The sequence below is a fragment of the Sus scrofa genome, chromosome 14 (assembly GCF_054392235.1).
Source record: "Sus scrofa isolate SSC_HxYL_T2T_F1_AM1 chromosome 14, Sscrofa_HxYL_maternal_Yorkshire_Landrace_v2.0, whole genome shotgun sequence".
Taxonomy (NCBI): domain Eukaryota; kingdom Metazoa; phylum Chordata; class Mammalia; order Artiodactyla; family Suidae; genus Sus; species Sus scrofa.
The window spans coordinates 61,501,480-61,527,125 of NC_139396.1; the positions used below are offsets into that span (position 1 = coordinate 61,501,480).

The 25,646-nt window shown below is 55.4% G+C and overlaps 1 protein-coding gene across 17 annotated transcripts in view; it reads right to left on the minus strand.

Annotated features, from left to right (window-relative positions):
* Nucleotides 1–1,553: 1,553 nt before the first annotated feature.
* PXN (paxillin) overlaps nt 1,554–25,646 on the minus strand; it is a 50,854-nt gene continuing 26,761 nt past the window's right edge. The window contains exons 1-15 of one of the 17 annotated variants that reach the window (XM_021073138.2): nt 15,059–15,139; nt 13,382–13,608; nt 12,981–13,096; nt 12,413–12,549; nt 12,126–12,327; nt 11,331–11,466; nt 9,024–9,887; nt 7,607–7,873; nt 7,095–7,409; nt 6,086–6,184; nt 5,648–5,818; nt 5,352–5,525; nt 4,723–4,804; nt 4,436–4,584; nt 1,554–3,676 (exon numbers count right to left, since the gene is read on the minus strand). In XM_021073138.2, the coding sequence (XP_020928797.2) occupies nt 3,410–3,676; nt 4,436–4,584; nt 4,723–4,804; nt 5,352–5,525; nt 5,648–5,818; nt 6,086–6,184; nt 7,095–7,409; nt 7,607–7,873; nt 9,024–9,887; nt 11,331–11,466; nt 12,126–12,327; nt 12,413–12,506 (2,820 nt within the window). In that variant the 5' untranslated portion in view covers nt 12,507–12,549; nt 12,981–13,096; nt 13,382–13,608; nt 15,059–15,139 and the 3' untranslated portion in view covers nt 1,554–3,409. Of the gene's footprint in view, nt 3,677–4,435; nt 4,585–4,722; nt 4,805–5,351; nt 5,526–5,647; nt 5,819–6,085; nt 6,215–7,094; nt 7,410–7,532; nt 7,874–8,997; nt 9,888–11,330; nt 11,467–12,125; nt 12,328–12,412; nt 12,550–12,980; nt 13,097–13,381; nt 13,609–15,058; nt 15,140–25,646 lie in introns of those variants that run through there. The other 16 variants (XM_084995526.1, XM_084995521.1, XM_084995520.1 and 13 more) reach the window with 16 other exon arrangements.

Below are 25,646 nucleotides of genomic sequence, written 5' to 3' on the forward strand. Positions count from 1 at the left end.
CCAGTGCTTTTGATAATGAGCCTGTTTAGAGGAGTGCTGGAGTCCATTACTGCTAAGATCTGTTTTTAGTGACAATGTATTACTGCATGCTCAGCACTGTGCTAAGTACTTTGTGCACATTATGGCCGTTAATCTTTGCAACAGCTCCCTGAGGAGGGACAGTATTAGTATATCGGTATTATCAACAAGAAAATTCACTAACAAGAAGTTAGTGATGGCTTCAGAACTGAAATCTAGGAGGAAGTTCAAAGCTCCTGGGCCTCACTATACCATACAGTCCCTTCCAAACCCTGAGGCTGTCTCCCTCCAAATGCACTTTTCCAAGTACATACATACTAGCATAGTAATTTCCCAAGGACATCCTGGATCCAGTGATACACTGTCTCTAATTGTAGTATATCAATATAATGGAATACCATGAAGCCATTAAAAAATGAGGCACACCTAGATTTATTGACAAGAAAAAATATAAAGTATAGATGAGTGAAAAAATGAAGTGTATCATATTAATTTAAATAAATATATCCAACCTGGGGAGTTCTCTTTGTGGCACAGTGGAAATGAAACCGACTAGTAACCATGAAGGTGCGGGTTCCACTCTTGGCCGCGCTTAGTAGGTTAAGGATCCAGCACTGCCGTGAGCTGTAGTGTAGGTCACAGACTCTGTTCAGATCCCACGTTGCTACGCCTGTGGCATAGGCTGACAACACAGCTCCAATTCTACCCCTAGCCTGGGAAACTCCATATGCCAGGTGCACGGCCCTAAAAAGCAAAAAAAAAAAAAAAAAAAAAAAAAAAATATATATATATATATATATATATATATACACATACATATATATGGGGCTAGACAAATTATCTTTGGGTGAGGGGTGAAGGTCATGTTCACTTCTGAGCTCAGTGTGAAATGGTCAGGGTTCACACTGGAAGTCAACGCATGGCTTTTGGAGGACCATTTCAAACAACAGAGAAACTGTGAAGCTATAAAGATATCCAGGAGCTCTTAAGGGCCCAGGCTAGAGTTGTGGCTCTGTTGAGAGGAAGGAGGAAGCATGCAAACACAGACATGAGCACCAGAGGGCAGTGGAGACCCAGCCTCAACTGTAAGTCATGCCACCTTCAACTGGGCAGGTCCTATACCCAAGGGGTGCCAGCACGTGGCAATAGTGGTGTCTGGTCAAGGTAGGAATACAGGCAGAGACAAACCCTGGGTTCACATCCTGTCTCTAGGCTCACTCGGAGGATTGCATATCATTTCTCCTCTCTGAACCTCTTTCCCCAGCTGCGAGTGTAAGGCGGTCCAGAGGCCCATGTCAGGATGCCTTCAGCAAACCCATGGGAAAGTGCAGTGGACAGGGCCTGGCCCACGCAGGAAGCCAGGAGAACCACAAGTGCCTGGTGGGGCAGGAATCCCATCCCTAGGACTTCGGCCTCAAGTAAGGGAATTTCAATGATTTACCCTCAAACTGTGGTCCTTGTAAGTCTGGGGTAGGGAGTTTGGTCTCTTCTGAAAGTTGTTATCTCAGACCACAAAGAACAGGCACTGGCACAGGTGAAAATAATGGCAAACTTTATTGGCATAAATCACAGGAATTGAAATGGGGGAAAGCCAGGTTAATAAGTTTATGGAGGAAAAAAAAAATCAAATCATTGAATAACCATTGAACCAAAGGGGAGACAGACCTCTGAAACCCCAGGCCCTCTGGGGGAAGGGCTTGGGGCAGGTCACTGTAAACAGAGCGATACGGCCTATGGGTACAAGTGGAGACATCAGACCTGTGGCTGGGCCTGGCTGACCACTCCAGACCCAGGCTGCTCCCAGCCCTGCCACCAAAGAGGACCCTCTTCTGAGACCTCAGCACACCCAGCCTCTGCTATGAGGCTAGTGGAGTGGTCTGGCTCTTCATCAATTCAGACCCCACTGGGGTCCCGTTCTGCTGACCCAGAACACCAGCCCTATCTGTTTCCCCTCTGGGAGAGAGCACTCTGGGGCTTCCTGTTGTGTCAGCAGGATCCTGTCGCTCTGCTCAGAATCCTACCAGGCCCTCATTTGAGAACCTGGATTCTTTTTCCCCAGGCCTCCAGTCTCCAGGGAGGGCAGGAAATTTGGGGAAGGGATGCACCCAGTGGAATCAACAAGACTAATGGTCAAAAATCGGATACCAGCTTTCCTGAGAAGGCAGGAGAAAGAGCCCCAGAGAGAATGTTCTCTTTGTTGCCAGAAAGTTCACAGGGGAGTGGACGCTCCTAATGGCTTACTTAGGAAACAACACTCCAAAGTGCACTTCCCCTTCTCCCCCCTCAGGAGCAGGACGGATGAGGTTCAGAATTCCAGGCCTCCAAGGGCAAGAGCCCCTTAAGGCCAATTTCAGTAAAGAGCTTGCTGGCCTGGGTTAAGTAAGGAAGGGGTTTCAAAATACAGCAGTTTATAAAAACAGTCCTGGTGAGCTGTGAAGTTAAAGAAGGGGAGTCACAGAGCTGCTCCCAGTTCACCTGCTTGTGCTAAGAAAAAAATAAAATACAAATTGCTTCCCCACCCTGAACCCTCAGTACAAGGCAAACTCCACACCACAGCCACCATCACTGACAGGATCAGTGGCGGCTGACACAGGGGAGTACAAAGGGGACATCTTTAAAATCTCTTCAAAATCATTTTTGTACAGAGAAGTAAAAGCAAGTCAGACGATATGAATTCAAACCTCAGTGTAGAAATCTATCAAAGTCGGTACAGTGTCCAGGCACAGGGTGAAACTCCCCACCTCATGCCATTCCTGGAGACAGAGGAAGTGACTAGAAAACATTATTGCTGGAGAGGCCTTTCTCAGTAGAACCAGAGCGGTTTTGCGGAGGCAGCTGCCCAGGCCGGGGGAGCCTGGAAGGGCAGAAGGAGCACAAGGAACCTTCCATGGCCCCCTGGGCACTTCCAGCCTTGGGTGGATGCTGGCTTTGTCTGGAGGGAGCTGTTGTCCCCAGTACTCTCGGAACAAGGATAACGAGGTTGATGGGGGAGGATGAGGATGAAAAGGGGCCCCCATCTGACCCTGCCTGCCCTCCCCCTACCCCCCGGCTCTACTGCCGAAGTATGAGTAAGAGATGGCTCCAGTGTGGGGTGCTGGGCTGGCCAGGCGGGTTCATGAGGACACAGGTGGGCCCTACAGCCTCCACCTCCAGGGAGGGTGAAGAGCTAGCAGCCTGGGGAGAGCTGCAGGAGGAAGGAGGCCCAGAGGCTCTGGCAGGGGGGTAAGAAAAGCAGGTGGGACCCCACAAGGTCTTCTTGCCATCCTGCACCAGCCATGGACATGGTTCCAGTTTCAGTTGGGTTTGCCCCTTCACCCCAGTGAGGCCTCTGGGTCACAGTAGCGGCTGGAAGGCTGGGTTGGGAAGGGGGGCAGAGGAAGGACAGGGGCGCCTAGCAAAAGAGCTTGAGGAAGCAGTTCTGACAGTAAGGCTTGTCATTCTGCTCCTTGAAGGTGCCCTTGTTGAGCTGCTTGAGGCAGAAGGCACAGACGAAGTGCTCCGGGTGGAACTTTTTGGCCATGGCCGTGATGCAGCGGCCCGTGATCGGCTTCTGGCAGCCAGAGCACAGTGAGCCCCGCCGCTCGTGGTAGTGCACCTCACAGTAGGGCTGCCCATCGTGCTCGAAGAAGCTGCCGTTGACGAATGGCGTGAAGCATTCCTGGACACAGAAGGGGGCGGCAGGGGGCAGAAGGCTCAGCCTGGGGCTGGGGCTGGGGACTGAGGGAGCTCCCAGGTGATGGGCAGGGTCATCACTCTGGGAACAACTCCCACTTGCTAAGCATTCCCTGAGTGTCAAGTGCGATGCTAAACACTTACTGTTCTCCCAATAAAGACCTTGACCTGCCACTGCTAACCTGCACTGCCTGGATTCCAACAAGGATCTGACTCCTGGGCACTTTAGCAGGTGGCTGTAAGGATGTGCCCAGAAAGACTCGTTCTAAAAAAAGGGTTCTGCGGTCAAACTCTGCATCCTAGATTTCCATTTGGAGATCCACATGCACATCTGGGTATTAAAGACTCTGAGAAGTCCTGTAATGCACGGTGTTCCCCAAACTTATTTGACTCTTGGTGGAACCCTAATAACATCTGTGGGCCATTACCCCTAGAAGGCAGTCTGGAAACCCTTGCCCATTTCCGCTGAGGCTGCTAAATGCTTGCGTTACCCCATTTCACTCTCACACACCCCTCTCCCGAACGTGACCAATCTCAGGGCTGTGGCACAGGACCACCTTGCACTTTTCTACTAGTCTCAGTTCAAGTCCTGGCCCAGGACCTACTGGATTTGAGGAAGTGTACCTCCTGCCTTCCCACTCCCATTAATAACCCAAGTGGGGCCTCCAAGTTCAGAAAGTGAAGCAGGCCCTTCTCTTCCCTGCTGCTCACCCTCACCCCCCTAGAGGGTCTGGAGGCTCCTCACCCGACACACGAAGCACTCGGGATGCCAGAGGGTGTTGAGGGCCGAGATGTAGTTCTCCAGGATGGCCCGGGCACAGCCGCCACATTTGGGCGCGAACATGTCAAAGTAATCCTTCCGGCAGTAGGCCTTGCCGTCTTTCTCGTGGAACCCTGCGGAGGTGGGGTGTGGGGCAGATGAGGGCCTCTAGAGGGGGCGCCACCCTGGCACCAACCTCTGCCAAGTCTCCCTGGAACCCCTCCCACCCCAATCCTCCAGGAGACAGTGAGTTGGCAGGCACCAGTCAGTACCTTCAGGCCCAAAGAAGGCGCCACACTGGGCACAGAAGAAGTGCTCCGGGTGCCACGTCCGGTCAAGGGCTGTCACCACTTTCTGTAAAAGCAAAGTGTGGGACCAAAGCTGAGCTGCAGCCCCACTGGGCAGATCCCACAGCTGAGACCCAGCAGCAAGGCTCTCTTCTTCCCACCCCTTCCCCCAGCTCCAGGCCAAGAAAGAGCAAAACACTCCGAAGATGGAGGTCTCCCCTACTTGTGCTCTGAAGCACCGAGGATTCCGCTTTAGTGAATGAAGGATGTGACATGCCAGACCCACTCTATCTCCTTTAACCCTCACATGTGGTCAAGGTCATACATTCTATTGTGACTCCCATTTTATATGAAACTTAGGCTCAGAGAGGCTAGGCACCCCCCTAACATCACACAGCAGGAGCAAGGGAGCAACACTCCACTCCATTTATCCGAGCTGGGCTCCTAACCTCTGGGAGTCTGGGCCAAAGGGAACCAGGGATGGGAGATGGGAGGGAGCCAGGGCCACTTAATGTGGCCTGAGTGAAAACCCGGGTTCCCAGCTGGGTGAGCTCAGGCATGTAAGTTGACCTCTCTGAGCCTCGGATGGGGCCACCTGTGCAGGAGGAACTCACATCCAGGATGGGCCCGTTGCAGTAGTAGCAGCGTGGAGAGAAGAGGTTGTGATAGTCCTTTTCACAGTAGGGCTGTCCATCCCGCTCAAAGAAGTTCCGGGACCCGATCTCCTCCTGGCAGTGGGTGCAGACGAAATGCTCTGGGTGCCACGTCTTCCCCATGGCAGTCACAACCTGAGGAGAGGAGGGAGGCAAGATCTTCAGGGCCTGGGTCTGCCTGGTGTACCCTCCCAGAGGAGCCAAGGTCCCAGGCCCACCTGACGCGTGCCCCCCCACCCCCACCCCGCCATCATCACCTGCCCCGCGATGGGTTTTTTGCAGGCTCCGCAGACCCCCTTTGCAACCGTGGCGACCCCCAGTTTGTTCAGGTCAGACTGCAGGCTCCCTAGCATGCTGTCCAGCTGGCTTCCCGGCTTTGGGGGGCCCCCTGGAGGAGAGCTGCTCCCGGTCTTGCCCTGGGCCATGAACTGCGGAGACAGAGACAGAGGACAGGTCAGGATACCCAGGCCCTGGGGATAGGCTTTTGCAGCACTGGGGCTCTTTTCCCTCCTGGACACATGAGCTGATGGCGGTAGGAAGTGCAGCCCCTCCAGGGGCCTCAGGAGCCCTCAGGGTGGGAGTGGCATCTGTAAGGCATTGTGGTGGTCAGAGGGGCTCACGGCACCCTGAGGGCCTGACTGAGCCCCCAGAAACACACGGCAAGCAGGACACAAGGCTCCAGCCTTGGCACTGACCCCTCCCTTGTCCTGCCCTTCAGGGCTGCTCTGCCTGCCATTCCTCCAGCCAGCTGCCCAGCACAGTTCTCTGTCCACTCTTTGTTCCAAGCCCTGGGTCTTAGGGGAGGAAACAAGGAGAAGAATTTCCTTTTAAAAAATTAAGAAAGAGAGAACATGAGGCCTTGTCATTGGACCATTTCACAAAAGGGAACTTAGGATGAGATAAGAGGATAGATTCTGCCCTCCCCCACCCCCACCCCCAAACACACACTGGTAGTCCCAAAATCAGGAGAAAAAGTCCAGAGAAAAACCACCACGAGAGAGAGGCCCAGGGAGAGGTGAAGAGAGAAAAAATCTTAAAGGGAGTCAAAGGCACAGGACTTAAGGAGGGGAGGTGATGGGGCCAGAGAGCAAGGAGGCCTTGCCCGGTACTGGGTCTGGGGCTGAAGAGGAGAACAGGTTTTGGTTTTCCTTCTGGAAATGGCTTCCTCAGACAGAGCCTGGGGCAGGGCTGAGGGGCAGCAGGAAAGGGCCATCGGAGGGCAGGCCCCACAAGGAAGAAAGGGACTGCTGATGTCTCAGAGGTGGGACTGTGGACATCAGGTTACGTTTGTGAGGGTCCAGGGTCAAGGACAGATCTAAGGAAGGACCCTAGTTATGCGAACTGTAGAAGGAGGGACAGGAGTTCCCGTCGTGGCACAGTGGTTAACAAATCCGACTAGGAACCATGAGGTTGCGGGTTCAGTCCCTGCCCTTGCTCAGTGGGTTAACGATCCGGCGTTGCCGTGAGCTGTGGTGTAGGTTGCAGACAAGGCTCGGATCCCGAGTTGCTGTGGCTCTGGCGTAGGCCGGCGGCTACAGCTCCGATTGGACCCCTAGCCTGGGAACCTCCATATGCCGCACGGGAGTGGCCCTAGGAAAAAAAAAAAAAAAAAAAAGAAGGAGGGACAAGGAGAGGCGAGCATGTGTGTGCAGCACGGGGACTTGGCTCAGGCATGAGGACAGGGAGGGGCCCCAGGAGGCCTGCCTGCATCGGGGGGAAGAGTGGGTCCTCGTCAGTCTGGCAGCCCACGGAGCTCAGAGAGTGGGGCGCAGGTGAGAAAGGGCTGGGGCCCTGTGCATCAGCTTCCCATGGCCCCACCCCAGTGCTCTGGACCCCAGGAGAAGCGCAGGGGAGAGCCGGGGACCCCAGGGTAGAGGGGCCAGGTGGGCTGGGTGGGGGCGAAGAGCTGCTGGCCGAGGTGTCTCTGCGATGCTGGAGCAAAGGGCTGGGAGGAGGAGGAGAAGGCAGAACAGAGAAGGTTCTTCTCAGGGGAATGGGAGAGCCGGGAGGGAAGACAACCTGGGAGGAAGGAAAGAAGGAGAGAGATGAGGACGACAGCAGAAACATCAGCTCTGCAAACAGGGGCTCCCGGCCTCCCCACTCACGAGGCCACAGGATGCAGGACCCCCACACACACCAGACCTCCCCTCCAGCCAGTGCTGGGCAAGAACTGGAGGACCTCCGCCCTGGCCCGGTCCTGGGCATCTGCTCGCTACCTTCTCTACCAGCTGCCCCCCAGCCCGCCTCCCACGCGGCTGCACAGTGATGATGACGCCCTCTGTCAGCCAGTCCTCCGCAGAGGCTTCCGTGGCCTCCTCCACCTCCGGCTGGATGCCCAGACGGCCCTGCAGCTCTGCGATGAGCCGCTCCTGGGATGGGGTCCTGCTCAGGGTGGCGGGGTCCAGCCGGCGGCGAGGGGAGGGCTCCCGGGACATGGGGTGCGCGTGGCCTGTCTCCCGGCTCCTCCTGATCACCGAGCGGATCTGAGGAGGGAGGGAAGCTGTCATGGGCCACTTTGGGCTCCCCCGATGCTGCTCAGTCCACACTGGGGGTGCACTCAAGAGGGGAGGGCTGAACCACACCACCAGGGAAAAGCCAAGCTGGACTAGGGTGGAGGCAGGGGGCAGAGAGGATGCTTTCCAAGTCAGCCCTGACCTTGGGCAAGACACTTCACTTCCAGGCCTCTGCTTCTCCATCCTTGCAGTGGGCTAGTGATGTTTTCTCAGTTGCCTTACAGGGCTATCACAAGAATTATTTGAAAGAATAGAAGTGGACAGTCTTGAAAGGGAAGAAGACTTTTCCTTTTTTTTTTTTTTTTTAATTCATAATAGAAAAATGTGGTCTTTCTAGTAAATCTTTTAACTGCTTTTTTTCCCCCTTGTTTATATTATAAACTACTTGTTTCTCGTGGTTTGGGTTTTTTGTTGTTTTACTTTGTTTTGTTTTTGAAAAGGGCCTAAAATTTCAATCAAGTAAGAAGCAAATAATAACGGCAAGGTCAGCCACGGCCTACTGGGGACCATGTGCTGTGTTCTTTCTTCATTTAAGGCACTACCTTCATTTAAGCCTCTGGACAGCCTTGTGGGGGAAATGGCCTATTACCCTCACTTTAAAGATGAGAAAACTGAAGCTGGTTGCCCAAGGTCACACAGGGAGCATGTGCTGGAGGCGTGGTTCGTATTCAATTCTATCTGGTTCCAAAGCCCATGCCTTTTTTTTTTTTTTGGCTGCAGCATGCAGCAGCTTCATGGAGGACCTCAGTTCCCAGACCAGGGATTGAACCCGCAATGGTGAAAGCGCCAAATCCTAGCCATTAGGAAACTCCCCCAAAGCCCATGCTTTTAACCATCCCGCACACATCCTTTAAGGTGTCAGGGGAAGCTCATCTAAAGGAAAGGCCTTAATCAAGCCAGAAGCAGTCACTATGAGAAATTCTGGGGCTCGAGGAATTCTGTCAGCCCCACAGAGCTCACTGCCCAGTGCCAGTCGTCAGGGTCTTGGGCCACGACATCTCGGCTGCCCAAGCAGACATGCGCAGAGTGGGAGGTCGCATGCAGTTAGGCAGGCGTGGCCCCGTGCCAGGCGCCCCCCAGGACTGGGACCGTGCCTAGCAGCCGTGCGAGCTCCGCCTGCCTGGCCAGAGGTGGAAATCCTCTCAGTGGTGTTGGGTGTATCCATGACCACAGCCTGCGGAAGCTCCAGCTGTTCCCTCCTGGCCTCAGCGGCAGTTTCCGTGGTGCCCTCTGGCGTCCTGGGGGTCTTGAGTCCTTGGATTGGTCTGACAAGGCTGCCCCCCATGGGTGTCTCTCCACCTAACTGCTCTCCTGGCCCTGGCCTGGCCCTCTCCTGCTGTCCACGTTCCTTCGGGAGACTCCAGGTATCTGGGAAGACAGCCTGACGGTCTGCAGCCACCAAGGTGGGCTCAGATACTTGCTGGAAGCTGGGCATAGCTCCCTGAGGAGTCTTAGACCTGACAACCTCCAGACCCCACAGGAGCCCCTGCATGGCGGCCATAGCCTCCCCTTGACACAGAGGGTTGGCTGATGGAAGTTGGGGGTCCCCAGACTCCTGGGGACCTATGCACCCAGTGTGGGGTAGAATGTTACCCGGGGATGCCCTGGAGAGCTCACACACCAGGTTGGGTGGGTCCCTCCAAATGTGGGCCTGGCTCTCTGTACCCAGTGGCCCCAGAGAACCCTCCATGGAGGAAGACCTTGAGTTTGGGGTGTCCGGTGTTACCCCAAAGCCAGCCAAATCAAGCCAGCTGGGGGCCACAGGAGGTACAAGGCCCTGAGCTAAGTTATCACTGTCCTCAGTGCAGACGACCTCAGGGGTGTGGCCAGGGCCTCGAGTGGGGGGTTTCCCAGCAGGTGGCAGGAATACAGAGGGCCGGGGAGGAGAAGGAGGAGGAGCAGGAGGAGGAAGCATGTGGTGTGTGGAAGGAGCTGAGCTGGACAGCAGCCCCGGGGAGCTCAAGGCCACAGCGGAGGAGCTGGTCTGGAGGAGGAGAAAAACAAAAGGCAGAGGGGAGAGGAGAGAAAGAGACGGGAGAGGTGAGGAAGGAAGTTCTCTGCAAGGTGCAGGCCTGGGCTCAGGGCTCCGAGAGCCACCACCTACACTGACCAGACTGTCTACACCATCTACACTGTCTACACTGATCAGACTGAGGTGGAGGCAAAGCTGAAGTGTGAGAACTGGCTCTGGAAGAGGCCCCACCCCCCAAAAAAGGTTTTCCTGGACTCCGTGTCCTTGGCCCCCATCAAACCCAGGCAGCAGAAAGCGGCCTCCAAGCCATTCCTGTTGGGGTCACCCCAGTCAGCAGGGAGACAGAGAAAAGGCTGTGGTGAGGTGGAGCACAGGGAGGGCAGCTGGGATAAACACCCTGCCTCCTGCAGCCTCGGCTCTCGGCCCTGTCCCCCCCCGCCAGGTAATCCCAGGGCTCCATGACCTTGCTCTGGGGGCACAGCTGGAACCAGTGCTGCTGCTCAAGGGGCATCGCGACGCTGTGGTCTCAGAAAGTCGCACAGCCTAAAAGACACTGAGGCTAAGGGCTGAGTCCAACAGACTTGCTTCTGACTGTGGCTGCCCAGAAATGCTGGCACACGAGGGTCACAAGCCCAGGCTGCCCCCATCCCCACCCCCAGCATGAAACCCCAACCGAAGGAAGGCCTGGAGGCCCCACTGGGGCCAAGAGCTGGCTCCCCTTCTCAGATTCCCTAAGTCAGGCCCACATGGAAGGGTGGAGTCAGCAACCATTAGAATTCAGTCAATATCAGCCACCATCGAGGCACTGCATCCTCTAAATAAAACATCTTGGGTCTGGCAGGCCCAGGGGGCCAGGATGGAGGGGAAGGGACGCCTCGTGCAGGACTGGCCCAGCAGCCTGATGGGTGAGGTGTTCCAGACAGAACCCATGGGAACTCAGAGGCCACAGAGGATGAATGGAGGCTGGTGAAGGAAGCCTGCGAATTCAGGAACCAGAGGCAGAAAGAAAGGGGACATGCTGAAGACAGCCAGCGTGGGCAAAGGGCTCCAGGGCCAATGACCTCTCAGCACAGGATCCCAAGTTCCACGGCCCAGGAGAAAAAGAACACCCTCCCCCACCAGGAGCAGCCATTAACACAGGGTCCTTTGTCCCAGCCTCCTGATCCCTCCCAGGGTGACTGGGAGCTGGGAGCACCCAGGGAGTTAGGAATGTCCTGCTGAGCACTTTTCAGACTTCACAGGCTTCCAGGCAGCTCAGCTAGGAACCTGGCCTGGCCCTCCCTTCCCCGTACCCTGGCATGGCCGGGGCACTGCCCGCTGGGTCCCGGGCTCAGGGTGAAACACCCAAACCCTAAGGGGCCAAGTTCCAGCTACTCACACTGAGGTATGGGAGAGAAGAACCAGGGTGGGAGTTCTGAGGGGACAGAGCTGGGAAGAGGAGGGATCTCAGGGCACCTTAAAATCTGACAGCGAGGCCATCAGCTCGTCCAGCTCCCTGGTGGCAGAGGAGGCTGAGATGCGCGTCTGCTGCTGGCTGGAGGTGACTCGCTGGGGGCTGTTCATCTCACCCTGGTTCACAGTGATGGCAGGGCTGCAGACAAGCATGGCATCAGCGAGGACCCCAGAGTCCAATGCAATCCCCTCCCCAGGGGAGCCCCCCAATCTCTCCTGGGGACCTGTCACTGGGAGGGGACTGCTGTCAGCCAGGGGAACAGAGCCCTGAGGCCTGCTCAGAGGGCACCTTTCCCAGGAAGACCAAGTCCAGGCCTGCCTGTTTAACAAGCCCACGCAGCCTGTGTATCCTCCACAAGGCTGCATGTGCTCCCACAACATCTAACACCGAGAAGAGCTAATGTTCCATCGGCACTTTCCTCCTCAGGCACCGTGGTGTCGGGTCTCACCCATATTGAGGTAGGTGGTCCCATCCCTGTTTTCCTGTATCCCTTATCCCATTCTACAGACGGGAAGACACAGGCCTGAGAGACAACAGAAGGGCAAGATGCGAACCCTATCGTGTGGCTCCAAAGCCGGTGCTGACAGCCGCTGGGCTACAGCGTGCATGGCGTCAGTCTCTTTGGATGGACTGTGTTCACCTGCCTGAGGGCAGGCATGGCGTCTGTGTGACTCACCAGCTGCCCGAAAGGCCTGGGAGAAAGCCTGGTAAACAAGAGGCACCTTCAGAGGGAACAGGTGACACTAGGGATGGGAGGACAGACACTGGAGCATGGGGCAGGCTCAGGGAATACTCACACAGGGCTGGGCACGGAGCTCTCCAGCTCGTCCAGGAGACTCTCCACGCTGGGGCGCACATCCTCCAGGCCGCGGCCTCCATTCCGCTTGGGCTTCTCTTTGGTCACCGGCCCCACTTTGCCCCCCAGTGAGCTGTTGTGTTCCAGGACGCCATAGTGTGGGCTCAGAGCCCCAGGCAGTGGGGGGCTTGAGTTGGCCTCATCTGCAAGGAGAGAGAAAAGCTGCTCAGCCCGGAGCCATGCAGGGGATCCGTAGGGGAGACCCTGGGGGGCCTGGCTGAGGCCTACCTGTGGGGAAGCCTGGGGCGTTATGCTGCACAGCATTCAGCTCCAGCAGCAGACGGTCAAGTTCAGAAAGGTTGCTGCCCAAGGAGGAGCTCATGACGGTGGGTGAAGGCTCAGCCGACTTCTGCTTGTTGGGAAAGCTTGAGAGGCAAAGGGAAGACCTCAGTGAGACATGCTTCCTTTTGCCGGCGGCCCCCAAATGCTCAAGAATAAACAGAGGGGATACGGTGCCTCCGCCAGCCAGAGAACGGACAGTGGGAAAGGGATGTGGTAAGAAGATTGGAGGAAGTAAGTCTTGCTTCAGTTCCTGAACCTTCCTCAGTGCAGGGTGATATGACAGCCAGCCCAGCCACAGCGCAAAGATGACAGCAATAAGGCTACTGGGCCAGGCGAGAAGCCTCAGGACCTAGCCAGGCACCCAGCGGCTTCCACAGCCTAACCCAGTGACCCTTGAGGCAGAATCCCACAGCCAGGGCTGTGACCATGCCTGTCCCTGGCCTCAGCTACCCCCTGCCCCCAGCCCGGACAACTCACAGGATTTCCAAGCAGGCAGAGGCGCTGGGGGGGGTACCTGTACACGTGCTCCTCCTCGCTGGCTCGTGGACACGGAAGGCCGATGCCGTCCTGGGGGTTGGAGGAACTGGAAGTTTTGGCACTGGAGCCGTACACAGGGGATGGGGCCTGAGGCTGCAGGAAAGAGAATGTTCAGGGTCTCCTCGGTGAGGGAAGGGAATAGCCCAAGTCACCCCAGGAGGCTCCTGCTCACAGCCAGTCTCCCCAGGGTATTTCCACACTCTGGCCAGGAGATAGGTGACTAACACTTGGTCACTGGCCCTCACGTGGTGGCATCTGGTGCAGGGAGCTGGGTGCTTCCTGCCTCCTCCCCTTGTCCCTGATCCCTGGCTCCCTATCCACTGCCAGACAAGCTCTTTTGGCTCCAAAGCTGACTTCCAAGCCTCGTCCCCACCTTACCTGCTGGTGGATGAATCGGGAGGTGCTGGGTTGCCACTGGTCTATCGGGTCAAGAACTGAGCCATTGAGGGCCTCACTGGATGGGGGTGGGGGGACAGGGGGTGGCACGGCAATCTCCTGGTATGTGTGGTTTCCAGTTGGGTACGAGTATGGGGTCTCCTCTGACAAGAACACAGGCCGTTTGGAGATATGGGAGGTGGTGGACTCCAAGTCTGCCAGCAGAGCGTCTGCAAAGAGAAGGCGTAGGGAGCAGGTAAAGAAAGGGATCCTAGAAAGTAGTCTCCAGTGGCAGCAGCCTCCCTGCTGGCACCAGAGAGTTAACAACTTCTGAGCACCTGCCCCGCCCATGGGAGAAATGACCAGCCTCTGGTCAGAAAGGTATCAGCCCGGGGCACACCTAGCTAAGAGCAGCCCCTGAAGCTCCGCCCCCAGCCCAAGAAGAAGGTGCTCTGGAGGCCCCTGGGGCCGCCCTGGGGGCTCTTCTACCTCCGGGAGTTGGGCACCTGCACTCCCTCCCGACCAGGCCCTGGCAGTGCAGCTGGCTGGCTGGGAGTCAGAAATGCCTGCCTGGAACCAGGCACTGACTCCGCAGGGCAAGGCGGAGAGCATGGGCGGGAGGGGCCCCACGTCACAGGGAGGGGCCTGGGCACTACCAGGTCCCACTTAATTTCCAAGAGCCTAGGCCTTCTCAGCACCCCCCCAATGGAGGGGCCCCTGCAGTGGTACCTGCCTTCCTGATCAGGTAGAAGCAAACCTCAGGCACCAAGCTTCTCCTCAGTCTCTGGGCTACTGGCGAGGTGTGTGGGGAGGTGGGGGCTGGGATGAGGCTGGTGCAGTGCTCCCCACCTCCTCGGCAGAGCCGGGCAGGACTGCTCGGTAGGCTGTTTCTGTGGAAGCCTGGCAAGCAGCCTGGCCCCAGAGGCTCAAGGGCCCCACTATTCTGCTTTTAACAGCAGCAAGGAGATGAATTGGCCCTCAAGAGCAAAATTCCATTACCCTGGACCGGGCAGCCTGCATCTCCCCTGTCCCCAGACAAGGAGGGTACAGCTAGAGGGGCAGGGGTGACAACTGCTGATCTTCCCGATCCTGGGGCCCTCAACAGCCCCAAAGCCGAGAGCCTGAGTCCCACATGCCACACCCTCATTCCTGCCTGGATCACTGCCCCCCCCCCCGTCCCCCCACCGCTGACCTACTGGGGTTGGGGACACTCAGTACAATCACCAAAAAGCAATGGCTGGATCTTGGCTGTTTACTATTGACAGGCACTGTGCCAGGCATGTTACATACATGGTATTAGTGAGTCCTCCTAATACCCATGAAGTGGGAATTCTCCCTTTACAGATGGGGAAATTGGTTTTGAAAGGTGGTGGGACAGGCCCCAGATAACAAAGCTGGTAAGTGACAGGACTGTCTGATTCCTTAAAAGCCCCAAGCCCCAAAAATCTGCCCTGCAAGAGGCTGCTATGATCACAGGACAACTTTCTGTATGGCAGGGCCCAGACTTTGAGCGCGGCCAGTCCAATCCTTTCTGGTGGCCCTGTCCCCACCCCCACCCCTGCTCAGAGGAAGTAAGAAGGATCAAGGGCCTCACCCAGGGCCTGGGCCTGTGGGCCCACACCTTCTCCCAGCTGTATCCTATCCCCAGGCTCCAACCCTAGGCTGGTAATAGATACCTACCCCAGGCTCCTACCCAGCTGATCAGAAGCTTGTTCCACAGCCCAGAATGTCTCCTGACTTCCAAGGAAAGTCAGTTCCTATGCCCCCTCCCTCTCCGGGTCCTTCAGAAGAGGTCTGACTTCCTGTCTCTAGCAAACCGGAACTGGAGGGAGTCAGTGTGAGTCTAGGTAACAGCGGAAAAGGAACCAGTGTCCAGGGCCAATCCCAGCAGGCTCTCCAGGGCCACACCTGCTATCTTGGCTTCACACGGAGTCTCCACTTCCTCTGGGCTTAAGCCAGCAGTGGTGGGGTCCCTCCTTCTCCCTCATGGGCAAAGCCAACCCCCCAGAGCAACAAGGGCAAGCCTGGTAGGGGTAATAGGCAGCTGCCATGTCTGAATGCCCACCATGTGCCAGGAGGTTCACCTGTCACCTTACTTCCTCCTAACCCACCAGCACAGATGGAAAAACTGAGGTTCAGAGAGGCACAGGCACACTTCCATACCACCTGAGCTGGATGAAGTGACACAGCTGGGACATACCTACCCCAGGCTACAAACACTCAACAGAGGACAGATGATTCACCTCCCTCATCAAACCTTCTGAAGCAGGGACACTACTGCCCTCTGCATCACCTCCCCCCACCTCACTCATGACTGACTCCAAGTTTGGCTTATTGGTTTTTGACTTCAACAGGCTCTTTTCTTTTCCTTTCTCTCTTTCTCTCTCTTTTTTTTTTTTTTTTTTTTTTTTTTTGAAGTTCCCAGGCTAGGGGTCAAATTGGAGCTACAGCTCCCAGTCTATGCCACAGCCACAGCATTGCAGGATCTGAGCCATGTCTGCGACCTACACCACAGCTCACTGCAACACTGGATCCTTAACCCATTCAGTGAGGTCAGGGATCGAACCCACATCCTCATGGATCCTAGTCAGGCTTGTTAAGGCTGAGCCACGAAGGGAACTCCCCATTCATTTATTTATTTATTTATTTTAATTTTTAGGGCTGCACCTGTGACATGTGGAAGTTCCTAGGCTTGGGGTCGAATCAGATCTGCAGTTGCCGGCCTACACCACAGCCACGGCAAGGCGGGATCCAAGCCGAAGCTTGCAGCACTGCCAGATCCTTTAACCCACTGACTGAGGCCAAGGATTGAACCCGCATGCTCATGGATTCTAGGTGGGTTCTTAACCCACTGAGCCACAACAGGAACCCCTGTTTATCCATTCTAAATGTAATAGTTTGCATCTACTAAACCCAAACTCCCAGTCCATCCCTCCCTGTCCCCCTCCCTCTCGGCAACCACAAGTCTGTTGGCTACTCTGTGAGTCTTCAACAGTCTTTTCTTTTCTTTTTTTTGCCATTTCTTGGGCTGCTCTGGCGGCATATGGAGGTTCCCAGGCTAGGGGTCCAATCGGAGCTGTAGCCACTGGCCTACGCCAGGGCCACAGCAACTCGGGATTCGAGCCTCGTCTGCAACCTACACCACAGCTCACGGCAACGCCGGATCGTTAACCCACTGAGCAAGGGCAGGGACCGAACCCGCAACCTCATGGTTCCCAGTCGGATTCGTTAACCACTTCGCCATGACGGGAACTCCAACAAAGTCTTTTCAACACAGATACCTCTGTTGGTGGAAAGGAGCAGAGACAAAATATCACAAGTTGGAGAGTCGAGCCAGACACCAGTTCAGTGCCAGCTCCTCCATCTATACTACCCATGGCCACAGAGCAAATCACAACCTCCCTGAGCCTCAGTGTCCTCAGTAAGCTGGGCTTTCTAACCCCCACCTCATCTCACTGGTATGAGGTTTATATGGAATAACAGATGCTAGTAGACGGGAAGCTTCAAACATCACATCTTACTGACTCTGTGAAATCAGAAAAAGATTTTTCTCCAAGGAGGTCAGGTTGGGTGCAAAGTGCTAACTTTTCCTCCTAAGTCCTCTATGGGTAGGATCTGAGCTAGACAAGAAAAGGGCAACCTTGAAGAGAAAAGCAAAGTATAAAGTAACATTCAAAGTGAAACACGTGTGGCTGTCAGAGATATGAGGCAGATCACTGTCCAAACTTGTGTCTGACTGCGTGAGAGGACATGTACAGCTGCAGGTTGCAATGCAGCTTCCTTCATTCTCTCCATCCTTGGTCCTGTCCCCCCTGGGCCCCCCACAAGTGCCTCAGGGAAGAGCCAGGACGTCAGGAGACACTGAGGAGCACTTGCTGGCCTCTTCTTAGGATTTCTATGGGCGCCGAAGCCTACTATCTCCCCACGGGCTCCAAATTGTGCCAGGGCAAAGTCTCCTTGCAAGCTCAGCAAACCCCACCCCGCCTGAGTAAACAGAGGTGGAAGATGGAGGACTGGACAGGGGAGTCCACTTGCTGGCAGTGCCCCATGGTGGTGGTGGGACGGGGAGTGTAGGTTTCAGCTACAGTGACTGCCTGGCGCCAGCTCTGAATACTCTTGGAGCAGGCTCAGAGATTCCTGCTATGTACCAAGAAGGAGTCAGAGAAAATGGTGTGGCTAAAACACCCCCTCCCTCCACATGTTTGAAGGACACCTCCCATACACACAGGAGCAGTACCTGAAGCAGTCAGGGCTCACTCATGCAGGCCTGGAACTTCCTAAGCAGGGTTCCACTAAATTTCTGGACCCAGGCCTGAGACCCAACGGACAAGTCAGAGGCACTCTGACCATTCCAGTCGCCCTAGTGAAGGAGCTCTCTCTGGAGCTTGCCTTTTCTGGAGGACACTACCCTAGATTCTGCAGGCTTTTTGCCTCTCTGGGCCAGGTAATGGAGGCTCTGGTACTTCCATCCAAGAGGAGAGAAAGCCCAGGTCTCTGGGTGTGTCTGTCCACCACACGTGTGGAGGGGAAAGGTTCTCGGTTCAGGCCGCGGGGTGGGGGGAGGGGGGGCAGTTAATGCAAAGTCTCCCGGCACAGCAGAGGCAAAGGCCACCCAGCGGCTCCCTAGCAGGGAAGGGCATTGCCCACCAGAGGGCGCCATTGGTGCGTCAGCTCCCCACTGAGGAGAGTAACTGAAGGTAACTACCAGGAGCCCCCAGCCGCCAGTAAAGTTTCAACGAGGCAGGGAATGTGCTGCACCAGACTGGAGGGGCGGAGCAGGATATGAGGAGGAACACAAGAGGGTCTGGGTGCCAAGCCTCTGCCCTGTGCGTGAAGCACACATCATTTGAAGGTGCGATCCAAGAGTGATGCAGAGCGTGGGAACCCAGGTGACAGACATGCCCTCACTTCCAGTGCTGCCTTGGCAGATGCCATGGCAGCACCTGAACAGTGGCTCAGAGTAGTTGTCGCCTCAGCTGAGGCTGCACTGCCCTAGGGCAGGCACCTGGGTGGGCACAGCGCACCAGGCCCAGGCCAGGGTGAAACACCTTTCCTGGGCCCCAGCGACCACCAGTGAGCATAATCCTGAAGAGCAGGTGGGAGCTGCTGGGTCTACAGCCCCCAGGGACTTCAGATTCAGGTGTCCAGGCTCTCTGCTGTGGGTGGGAGGGGACCTAGGGGCCAGTCTGCCCGCATTCCAGGGCAAATGCTGTAGCTGCACCCCTCACATTCCCAAACCTACTCAGGAGCACAAGACCACGGGACAGAGTCCCCCTAAGGGATCTCCCCCTGATTTCAGCTCTGGGGCCCTGAGCTAAGCCACAGATACACCCAATAATAAGTTAAAGATAATCAATTAACCCTTCCCACCTCTACCCCCAACTGGAGTAGAAAGACAAGTCAAGCCTCTTTCAAACACCCGGCCACTTCCTAGTGTGTGATAAAGACTGTCAAGCTCAGGGACCTAGAACTGGGCGGACTCCAAAGAGAGTGAGATAAAGGGCCATCCAGGATTCCTCAAAGGTGTGTGTGTGGGGGGGGGCAGAGCCATTTCATCCTCCCTCCCAGGCTCTGAGGACACTAGATGTTGGAAATCACACAGGGGCATCCTGAGTCACACAGCTACCCTGTGGCCAGGTTGCTTGGCCAGGCTGCTTAACTGCTCTTAGGCCTCAGTCTTCTCGTCTGTTCAATGGGCATTCTACCTCAGTCACAGGAGTAAAAATGACATGAGAGAATAGTAATGGCTTGCTTTAGCACAGTCCCTGGAATAGAGCTCCCTCCCAGAGAGATGGTGAGCCCTGGAGGGGAAGAAGAAAAGCGCCTTCCTGTCCCATTCCACTCCTGAAGGCAAAGGATGTTGCAATCCTGGATCAGCAGTTAGGGGCACCACTCTGAAGAAAACAAAGTTGCTATGGTCAAGCCTCCCCACCATGTCTTCATGATGGGGCAGGTATGTGTGGGGCATTGTCCCATCCCAGAGTTCACAGGCTCCCCTGCCGCACTGGCATGAGGCTGAGCTAAAAGAAACAGGGTCCTTTGGCCACCTGGAAGACTCCACCTCGACCAGCCTTGTTTTTTTCTGTTTTTGTGCATGTGTGCTTTTTAGGGCTGCACCCACGGCACATGGAGGTTCCCAGGCCAGGGGTCAAATCGGAGCTGCAGCTGCTGGGCTACACCACAGCCACAGCAATGCCAGATCCAAGCCTCATCTGCAACCTACACCACAGCTCACTGCAACACCAGATCCCCAACCCACTGAGTAAGGCCAGGGATTGAACCCGCAATCTCATGGATACTAGTCGGATTCACTTCTGCTCTGCCACAACAAGAACTCCTAGCCTTGTATTCTTGAGGCCCAGCCTAGGAGAGGCCCAGAATAAAAATAAGATCTCTCCAAGACTCAGTTCACCCACCTTCTTTCCACAGGCCAATTTAACTCAGCTTTCATGGCCCCAGGCAGCTGTTTCCTTAGGACCTGACAAGCAGAAGCAAGGTGTGGCCAACACTGCCATGAGAGCCCCAACACAGGTTATAAGAGGCTGCCATAGCACCAGGCCTTCCTAACAGCCCAGGGCCAACTGTCCATCCCTGCCACTTAATTCTTGACCCTGACTCTCAGAGCGACAGCACCAACTCGGCAAGGCCCTTCCCCACCAGTCCTGGAGAGGTCCAGCCTTTCAGCCTGCCTACTCCGCTCCTTCAGAACTCTGGGCTCTTAAGAGAGGTTTCGGGCCCCCTGGATGGACCACCTGTGCAGTCTTGGTGGCCTCAAGTGTCAGAGAAGAAGCTGCCCAGACTCCTTACAGCTGCCTGAGCTCAGGACATAAGCAGTGAGCAGGGCTCAGCCCTTCTTAAGGAAGGAGCTATGTAAACAGCAGGGCAGGCGGGCTCCTCTCCTCAGGGATGGTCTCATCTCAGCCCCTCCACTGACACTCTTCGACATTAGGAAGGAGTGCAGGAGAGGAGGCACTCTCCCCATCCCCCAGCTCTGAGCAGGGTGCAGTTGGAGCAGAGGTAATCTAATCCACGGCGGGGCCCTTGCACTCGGTGAGTAACTCCCTAGGAATGGGGAGCTGGGTATATTTATCCTGATAACTGTCCTGGGAAGAAAGGCAGATCTGGGACCAGTAAGGGCCAATCTACAATTAGGCCAGATACGCTCTGCACCACCCAGCCCGGGGACCCAGGGTCTGGACACTGACTAGGAACTTAAGCTCCTAGAGGGTCCTTCCCTGCCAATTTGAGCTCCTGTCAACTGACTGCCTCCTCTCCAAGAATTAAGCTCTCCAGAGCAGGGGCTCTGTCTACCTTGCTCGATGCCACATCCCCAGCAGCTAGAATGAACAGCCGAATGACAGAGGGACGGCGTGAGGAGGAGGAGAAAGGTGGGAAAGTAACTGTGACCAGAGAAAACAGGCCGTGAGCAGAGACCACAGCCTGTGCTAGGATGCTGTGACGCCAGGCCCAGGCTGCTGGGTGCCCGTCGTCATCGTCAGGTAGAACCACCTTTTGGGGTCGTCTTCTCTATCTGTAAAATGGGCAGAACCCAATTTGCTCCCATGCCTGGTAGCAAGCTCTGAGGGGGAGATAACATAATTTCAGGTGAGATTTATACAGAACCTTTAGAGTTTGTCTAAATCCAAGATATCTCTATTATCCAAATCCCAGACAGGAACTGCTTTCCTAAGGGGATGGATGAGAAACAATCAATACTGTAGTGTCATTTAAATATTTAATAGCCATGCCTGGAGGTTATAAAGACTCAGCCACCACTCTCCTTTGCTGACTCATGCCTCCTCAACAGGAACTGTCATTTTACTCTCAGCCCTGAAGGAAGTGTGGGCCGGGGGTGACACACAGGAAACCAGGGGAGAAGGCCAGAGTCTTCCAATCTGCTGCTCAGAGGGCTGGGAGGTGGCCCTTTCTTTCCTGGACTGCCCAGATGCCTTAGGAGGGCGGGGTCCTGTCTGCCCTGCTAGCAGGGGCTGACACAGCCTGAGTGTGCCGACAGGTTGGCTTTTTGCTGGGTGCCTGGCTGGCACCCAAGGTCATAGGTAACCAGACACTTGAGAGAATAAAGGCAGAAAGGCAACTCCGGAGGTCACCCTGAGCTCCAGGCAGAAGCCTAACTGTGCCAGGCCCTGTCTACAGCACCAGCACACACACAGAGCCCCCCATGGACCAGGCCCCAGGCCTCTACAGCTTCCCCATCCACGGGGCTCTGGCAGGTTAAGCAGCAGCAGGTGAGACAAGTTGCCCAGGTATACTCTGCCCACCCCTACCCCCCACAACGGGCACAGCAGTGGGCCAGGCTGACAGGCCAGCAGAGTCTCACTTCTGTTGTCAATAACACATCTCTGGGTCCAGGATCGGCAGGCCCCACCCTCCCCCAGAACGCCCAGAACACTGGATGCATTTCATTGGTCAGAGTCATCCACCTCTTCAGGTCACCCAGCGACTTCTGGACTTTTTAAGGTCACGCCTAGGGTCCAACTCCAGGTCCATCCCCGTGGTTCCTTCACAGGGTGAAACGTGGATTAACAAAAAAAAATCTGACTGCCTGGAAACCAGGAGGCATAGGGGCTGGGGTTTTTCTCAGCTATTCCACATTCACTCCAATCCGTTCCTGCAATCTGGGCTCTTTGAGGCAAGTCCGCCTGTTGCACAGCAGGGCGGCTCCGGGGGCCTCTCACCCCTGCTAATCATCAGCAGAGGTTAGGAGGGGCTCCAAGTGACTCAGCCACCCTACACAGACCCAAACACAAAGTTCAAAAGTTTGCCTGTTCTAGGAATGAGCTTCAGTCTTCCTGATGTTTGTGGATCTCACAGCGCTAGTTACCCACTCTTGGCCAATAAGTTCTAGTGAATACGGCTCCAAAGGCCTCGGAACAGGTCCCAGCTCCCCGATCAAGCATCTGGGCCACCTCCCGATCCTGCGCTCTCTTGCCAGGCCCCCTTCCAGCTCCCACATTTCCTTGTCTCTGAGTGTCACAGGTTCTTCCTTCCTTCCCAGGAGCCTCCCCTTTCCTGGCCTCCCTTTCTTTCCATCACAGGAAGCCAACAACTTGGACTGGCATCAAATCTTCACTCAGCCCCTTCTCAAACCCCTGCCCTGGCTTCCCCTGCTCTAGCTCTGGCAGCAGACCCCCGAAATCCCACCTCTTCTGTGTGCATCCACTAACTAGACACTTGCCCTCTGAAGGCAGGAACCTCCCTCCCCCTTGCTAGATCCACAGCACCATGAACATCCTCATGAGCCTCTGGATGCAAGCAAGGGGGATGGCCCCTGCTGCCTACAGGACACAGGAGGAGACTGAAAGCCCTGGGCTTGGCACTGTGGTCCGGAGCCTCTCAGAAAATGATCCCAACTAGCCTTTACCTCCTGCCCAGGCCTGCTCTCTGCAAACTGCCTCTCTGGTCAAAGGGGACCCCTCCTCCCTTTATTTATTCAAAATACTGACATGTCCCCCTCCCCCACCATCTATAGGGATGTCCATACTCTCAGGGGGCGGATGGCGGCCAGGGGCACAGGAACACCATCTGATGGGATCAAACCGCCTCAGGAACAAAAAATTGAAACCACTGCTTTAAATTAAAAGGCTACTTCATGGGAGTTCCCGTCGTGGCACAGTGGTTAACGAATCCGACTAGGGACCACGATGTTGCGGGTCTGATCCCTGCCCTTGCTCAGTGGGTTAAAGGATCTGGCATTGCCATGAGCTGTGGTGTGGGTCGCAGACTCGGCTCGGATCCCTTGTTGCTGTGGCTCTGGCGTAGGCCGGTGGCTACAGCTCCGATTAGACCCCTAGCCTGGGAACCTCCATATGCCGCGGGAGCGGCCCAAGAAATGGCAAAAAGACAAAAAAAAAAAAAAGGGGGGGCTACTTCATGGAGTCAAATACAAAATGCAAATGAACTGCAAGATAAGAAGTGAGGCTTCAAAGAGACTCTTGGCATGTGCACGCGGGAGCTCAGGGTGACATTTAAGTAGCACCACAAAGCCGTCTTACCATACCAGAGACTTGGCCGCTCTGGTGGTATTAGGAGCTGTGATGGTCACCTAGCTCTTTGTACCCTCCTGGTATCCTGCCCATGTGGCAGTGTGGCTCAGTGGAAAGAACGGACCTCCAAGTAGAGAGGGGGACAGTTCAAATCTACACCACTCACTCGCCTGGGTGGCAATTCTGGGCTTTAGTTACTCAGACACCTCATAGAGCACAGGGTGAGTAATCAATGAAAAAGTATACAAAAACCACCACTCCTGCTGGGGAGAGCCTCCTGGGCCTCCTGCTGTCATACAAGGAGGCACTCAGTAAAGAAACCCATCCTGACACCAACTTGCATCTCCCTAAGGACACGATGGGGAGGGAGTGGAGCCAGGGACTGTGGCCAGGAATCTTGGGAGCTGTGACAGGTCTGTCACTAACTTTGGCCCCCTTGCTGAGCAAACCACTGACCTCACCCTTCTGTGCCTCCAGTTCATTCCAAGTCCTCATCAGCTGAGCCCAGAAGCTTCCTACTCATTCTCTTGCAAGGACGAAGGCAAGAGAGAAGCTGCAGGGCTCTAGCCCCCCCCAACCCCCGACCCCTACCCCACACCAGCTCTGCCACCTGCTGGGAAGTCACCGTTGTCTGAGAGTCCTGTGGCTTCGAACCTGGAATCATGTCAATAGAAGGAGCTGGCTAAGCTTCTCAGAAGCTCCCTGCCTCTGACCTCCCAGAGGAGAGAAGCCTCTGCTCCTGCCACCTAGGCTCCGAACCCCGCAGAGTTTTACGAAGGGACCCAAAGACAGAGCTGCAAGGCCAGAAAGAAGCTTAGAAGGGGGACATAGGGAGAGACAGAGATGTGAAATAATCCTTACTGAGCATCTACCAGGAGGCTGACCTTACAACCTCATTTTCTAGATCGGGGCAAAGAGGCTAAGAGATGCCTGATTAAGGGTGCTCTGCAGGCCAGCAGAGTTCCCCACCCCACGAGAATAGCTCATTCATGTTCTTCCATGATACCCCTGGGAAAGGAATATTGCTGCCAGCAGCTGTCCCTCGCTCTGTCACCACTCTCCACACTCTCTGTTTCAAAGCCTCAGTTTCTGGAGCTCCTGGAACAATCCAAGAAGGCTGGCCCCTAGCATGCCCTCCACCCTTTCTTTCCCCCTCAGCCGGGGTGCTGAGCCACAGATGAGCCCCTAGTGGTGGCATGGGGAGCTCCATGTTCCAGGCTAACTTGCTGCCTGGTGGGTCGACTTGCAAGAGTGTTTCCCCGCTGTGCCATGCTAGGGCCCACCTGAACAGTGTGATGCAAGACAGGGTCACCCCAGGCACTGAGGACCTCCCTCCCTTACTACCCCATGGATTTCTTATCTGGACATAGGGAGGGGCCTGGGCCATGGTTCTGGTTCTGGGGCACAGACAGATCACTGGCTCCCCAGAATTAGGCAGAAGCAGCATGAGAGTCATCAGGAGACAGACAGGCAGTCAGAGCTCCACTGAAGGCACCTAATGACCAACTGGGGGAGGGACAAAGGATCTTGGGCCTGATGTGTGATCGATCAGCCTGAGGCGTGCCACCACCTGTCCTTAGCTAAGGATCATAAAGTACTTACTTTTCAACTTATTTGCTTTTACTTTTCAAAAATAAACTGAATGAGTTCCAGATGACTCTATGACTGTCAGTCCCACTCACATAAGATCCAATATGCTTGCTTTTTTTTTTTTTTTTTTGTCTTTTTAGGGCCACATCCGCAGCTTATGGAAACTCCCTGGCTACAGGCTGAATCAGAGCCATAGCAATGCCAGATCCTTAACCCACTGAGTGAGCCAGGGATCAAACCCGCATCCTCATGGATACTAGTTAGGTTCTTAGCCTGCTGAGCCACAAGGGGAATTCCCGATGTGCTTTCTTGAGCGAGAGAGTGAGGAGGTGCTCAGAATCCCAGGCTGCGTCCTCGGTTAGGATGGGCAGTTCGTGATCCTTATCTGCCACAAATGTCATGTGGAGGCTATGACACTGCAGAACACAGCTGGAACTGCTATTTGACATGGTCAAGAGCAGAGAAGGGGCAGGTGGGGCAGGAAAGAGCCAGGACCAGCAGCCTCCAAACTGACCCTCGATGACACTTTTACTTCCCAAGAAGTACCTACACCATCTGGCCCTGACCTTTCCAGTCTCACAAATTTGGAAGCCATTTGCTTGGTTTGGGGCAAGACAAGATTTTTGGGCCACATGACTGACAGCACCTCCAGAGTAAGGGGGGAGCCCCAAGTC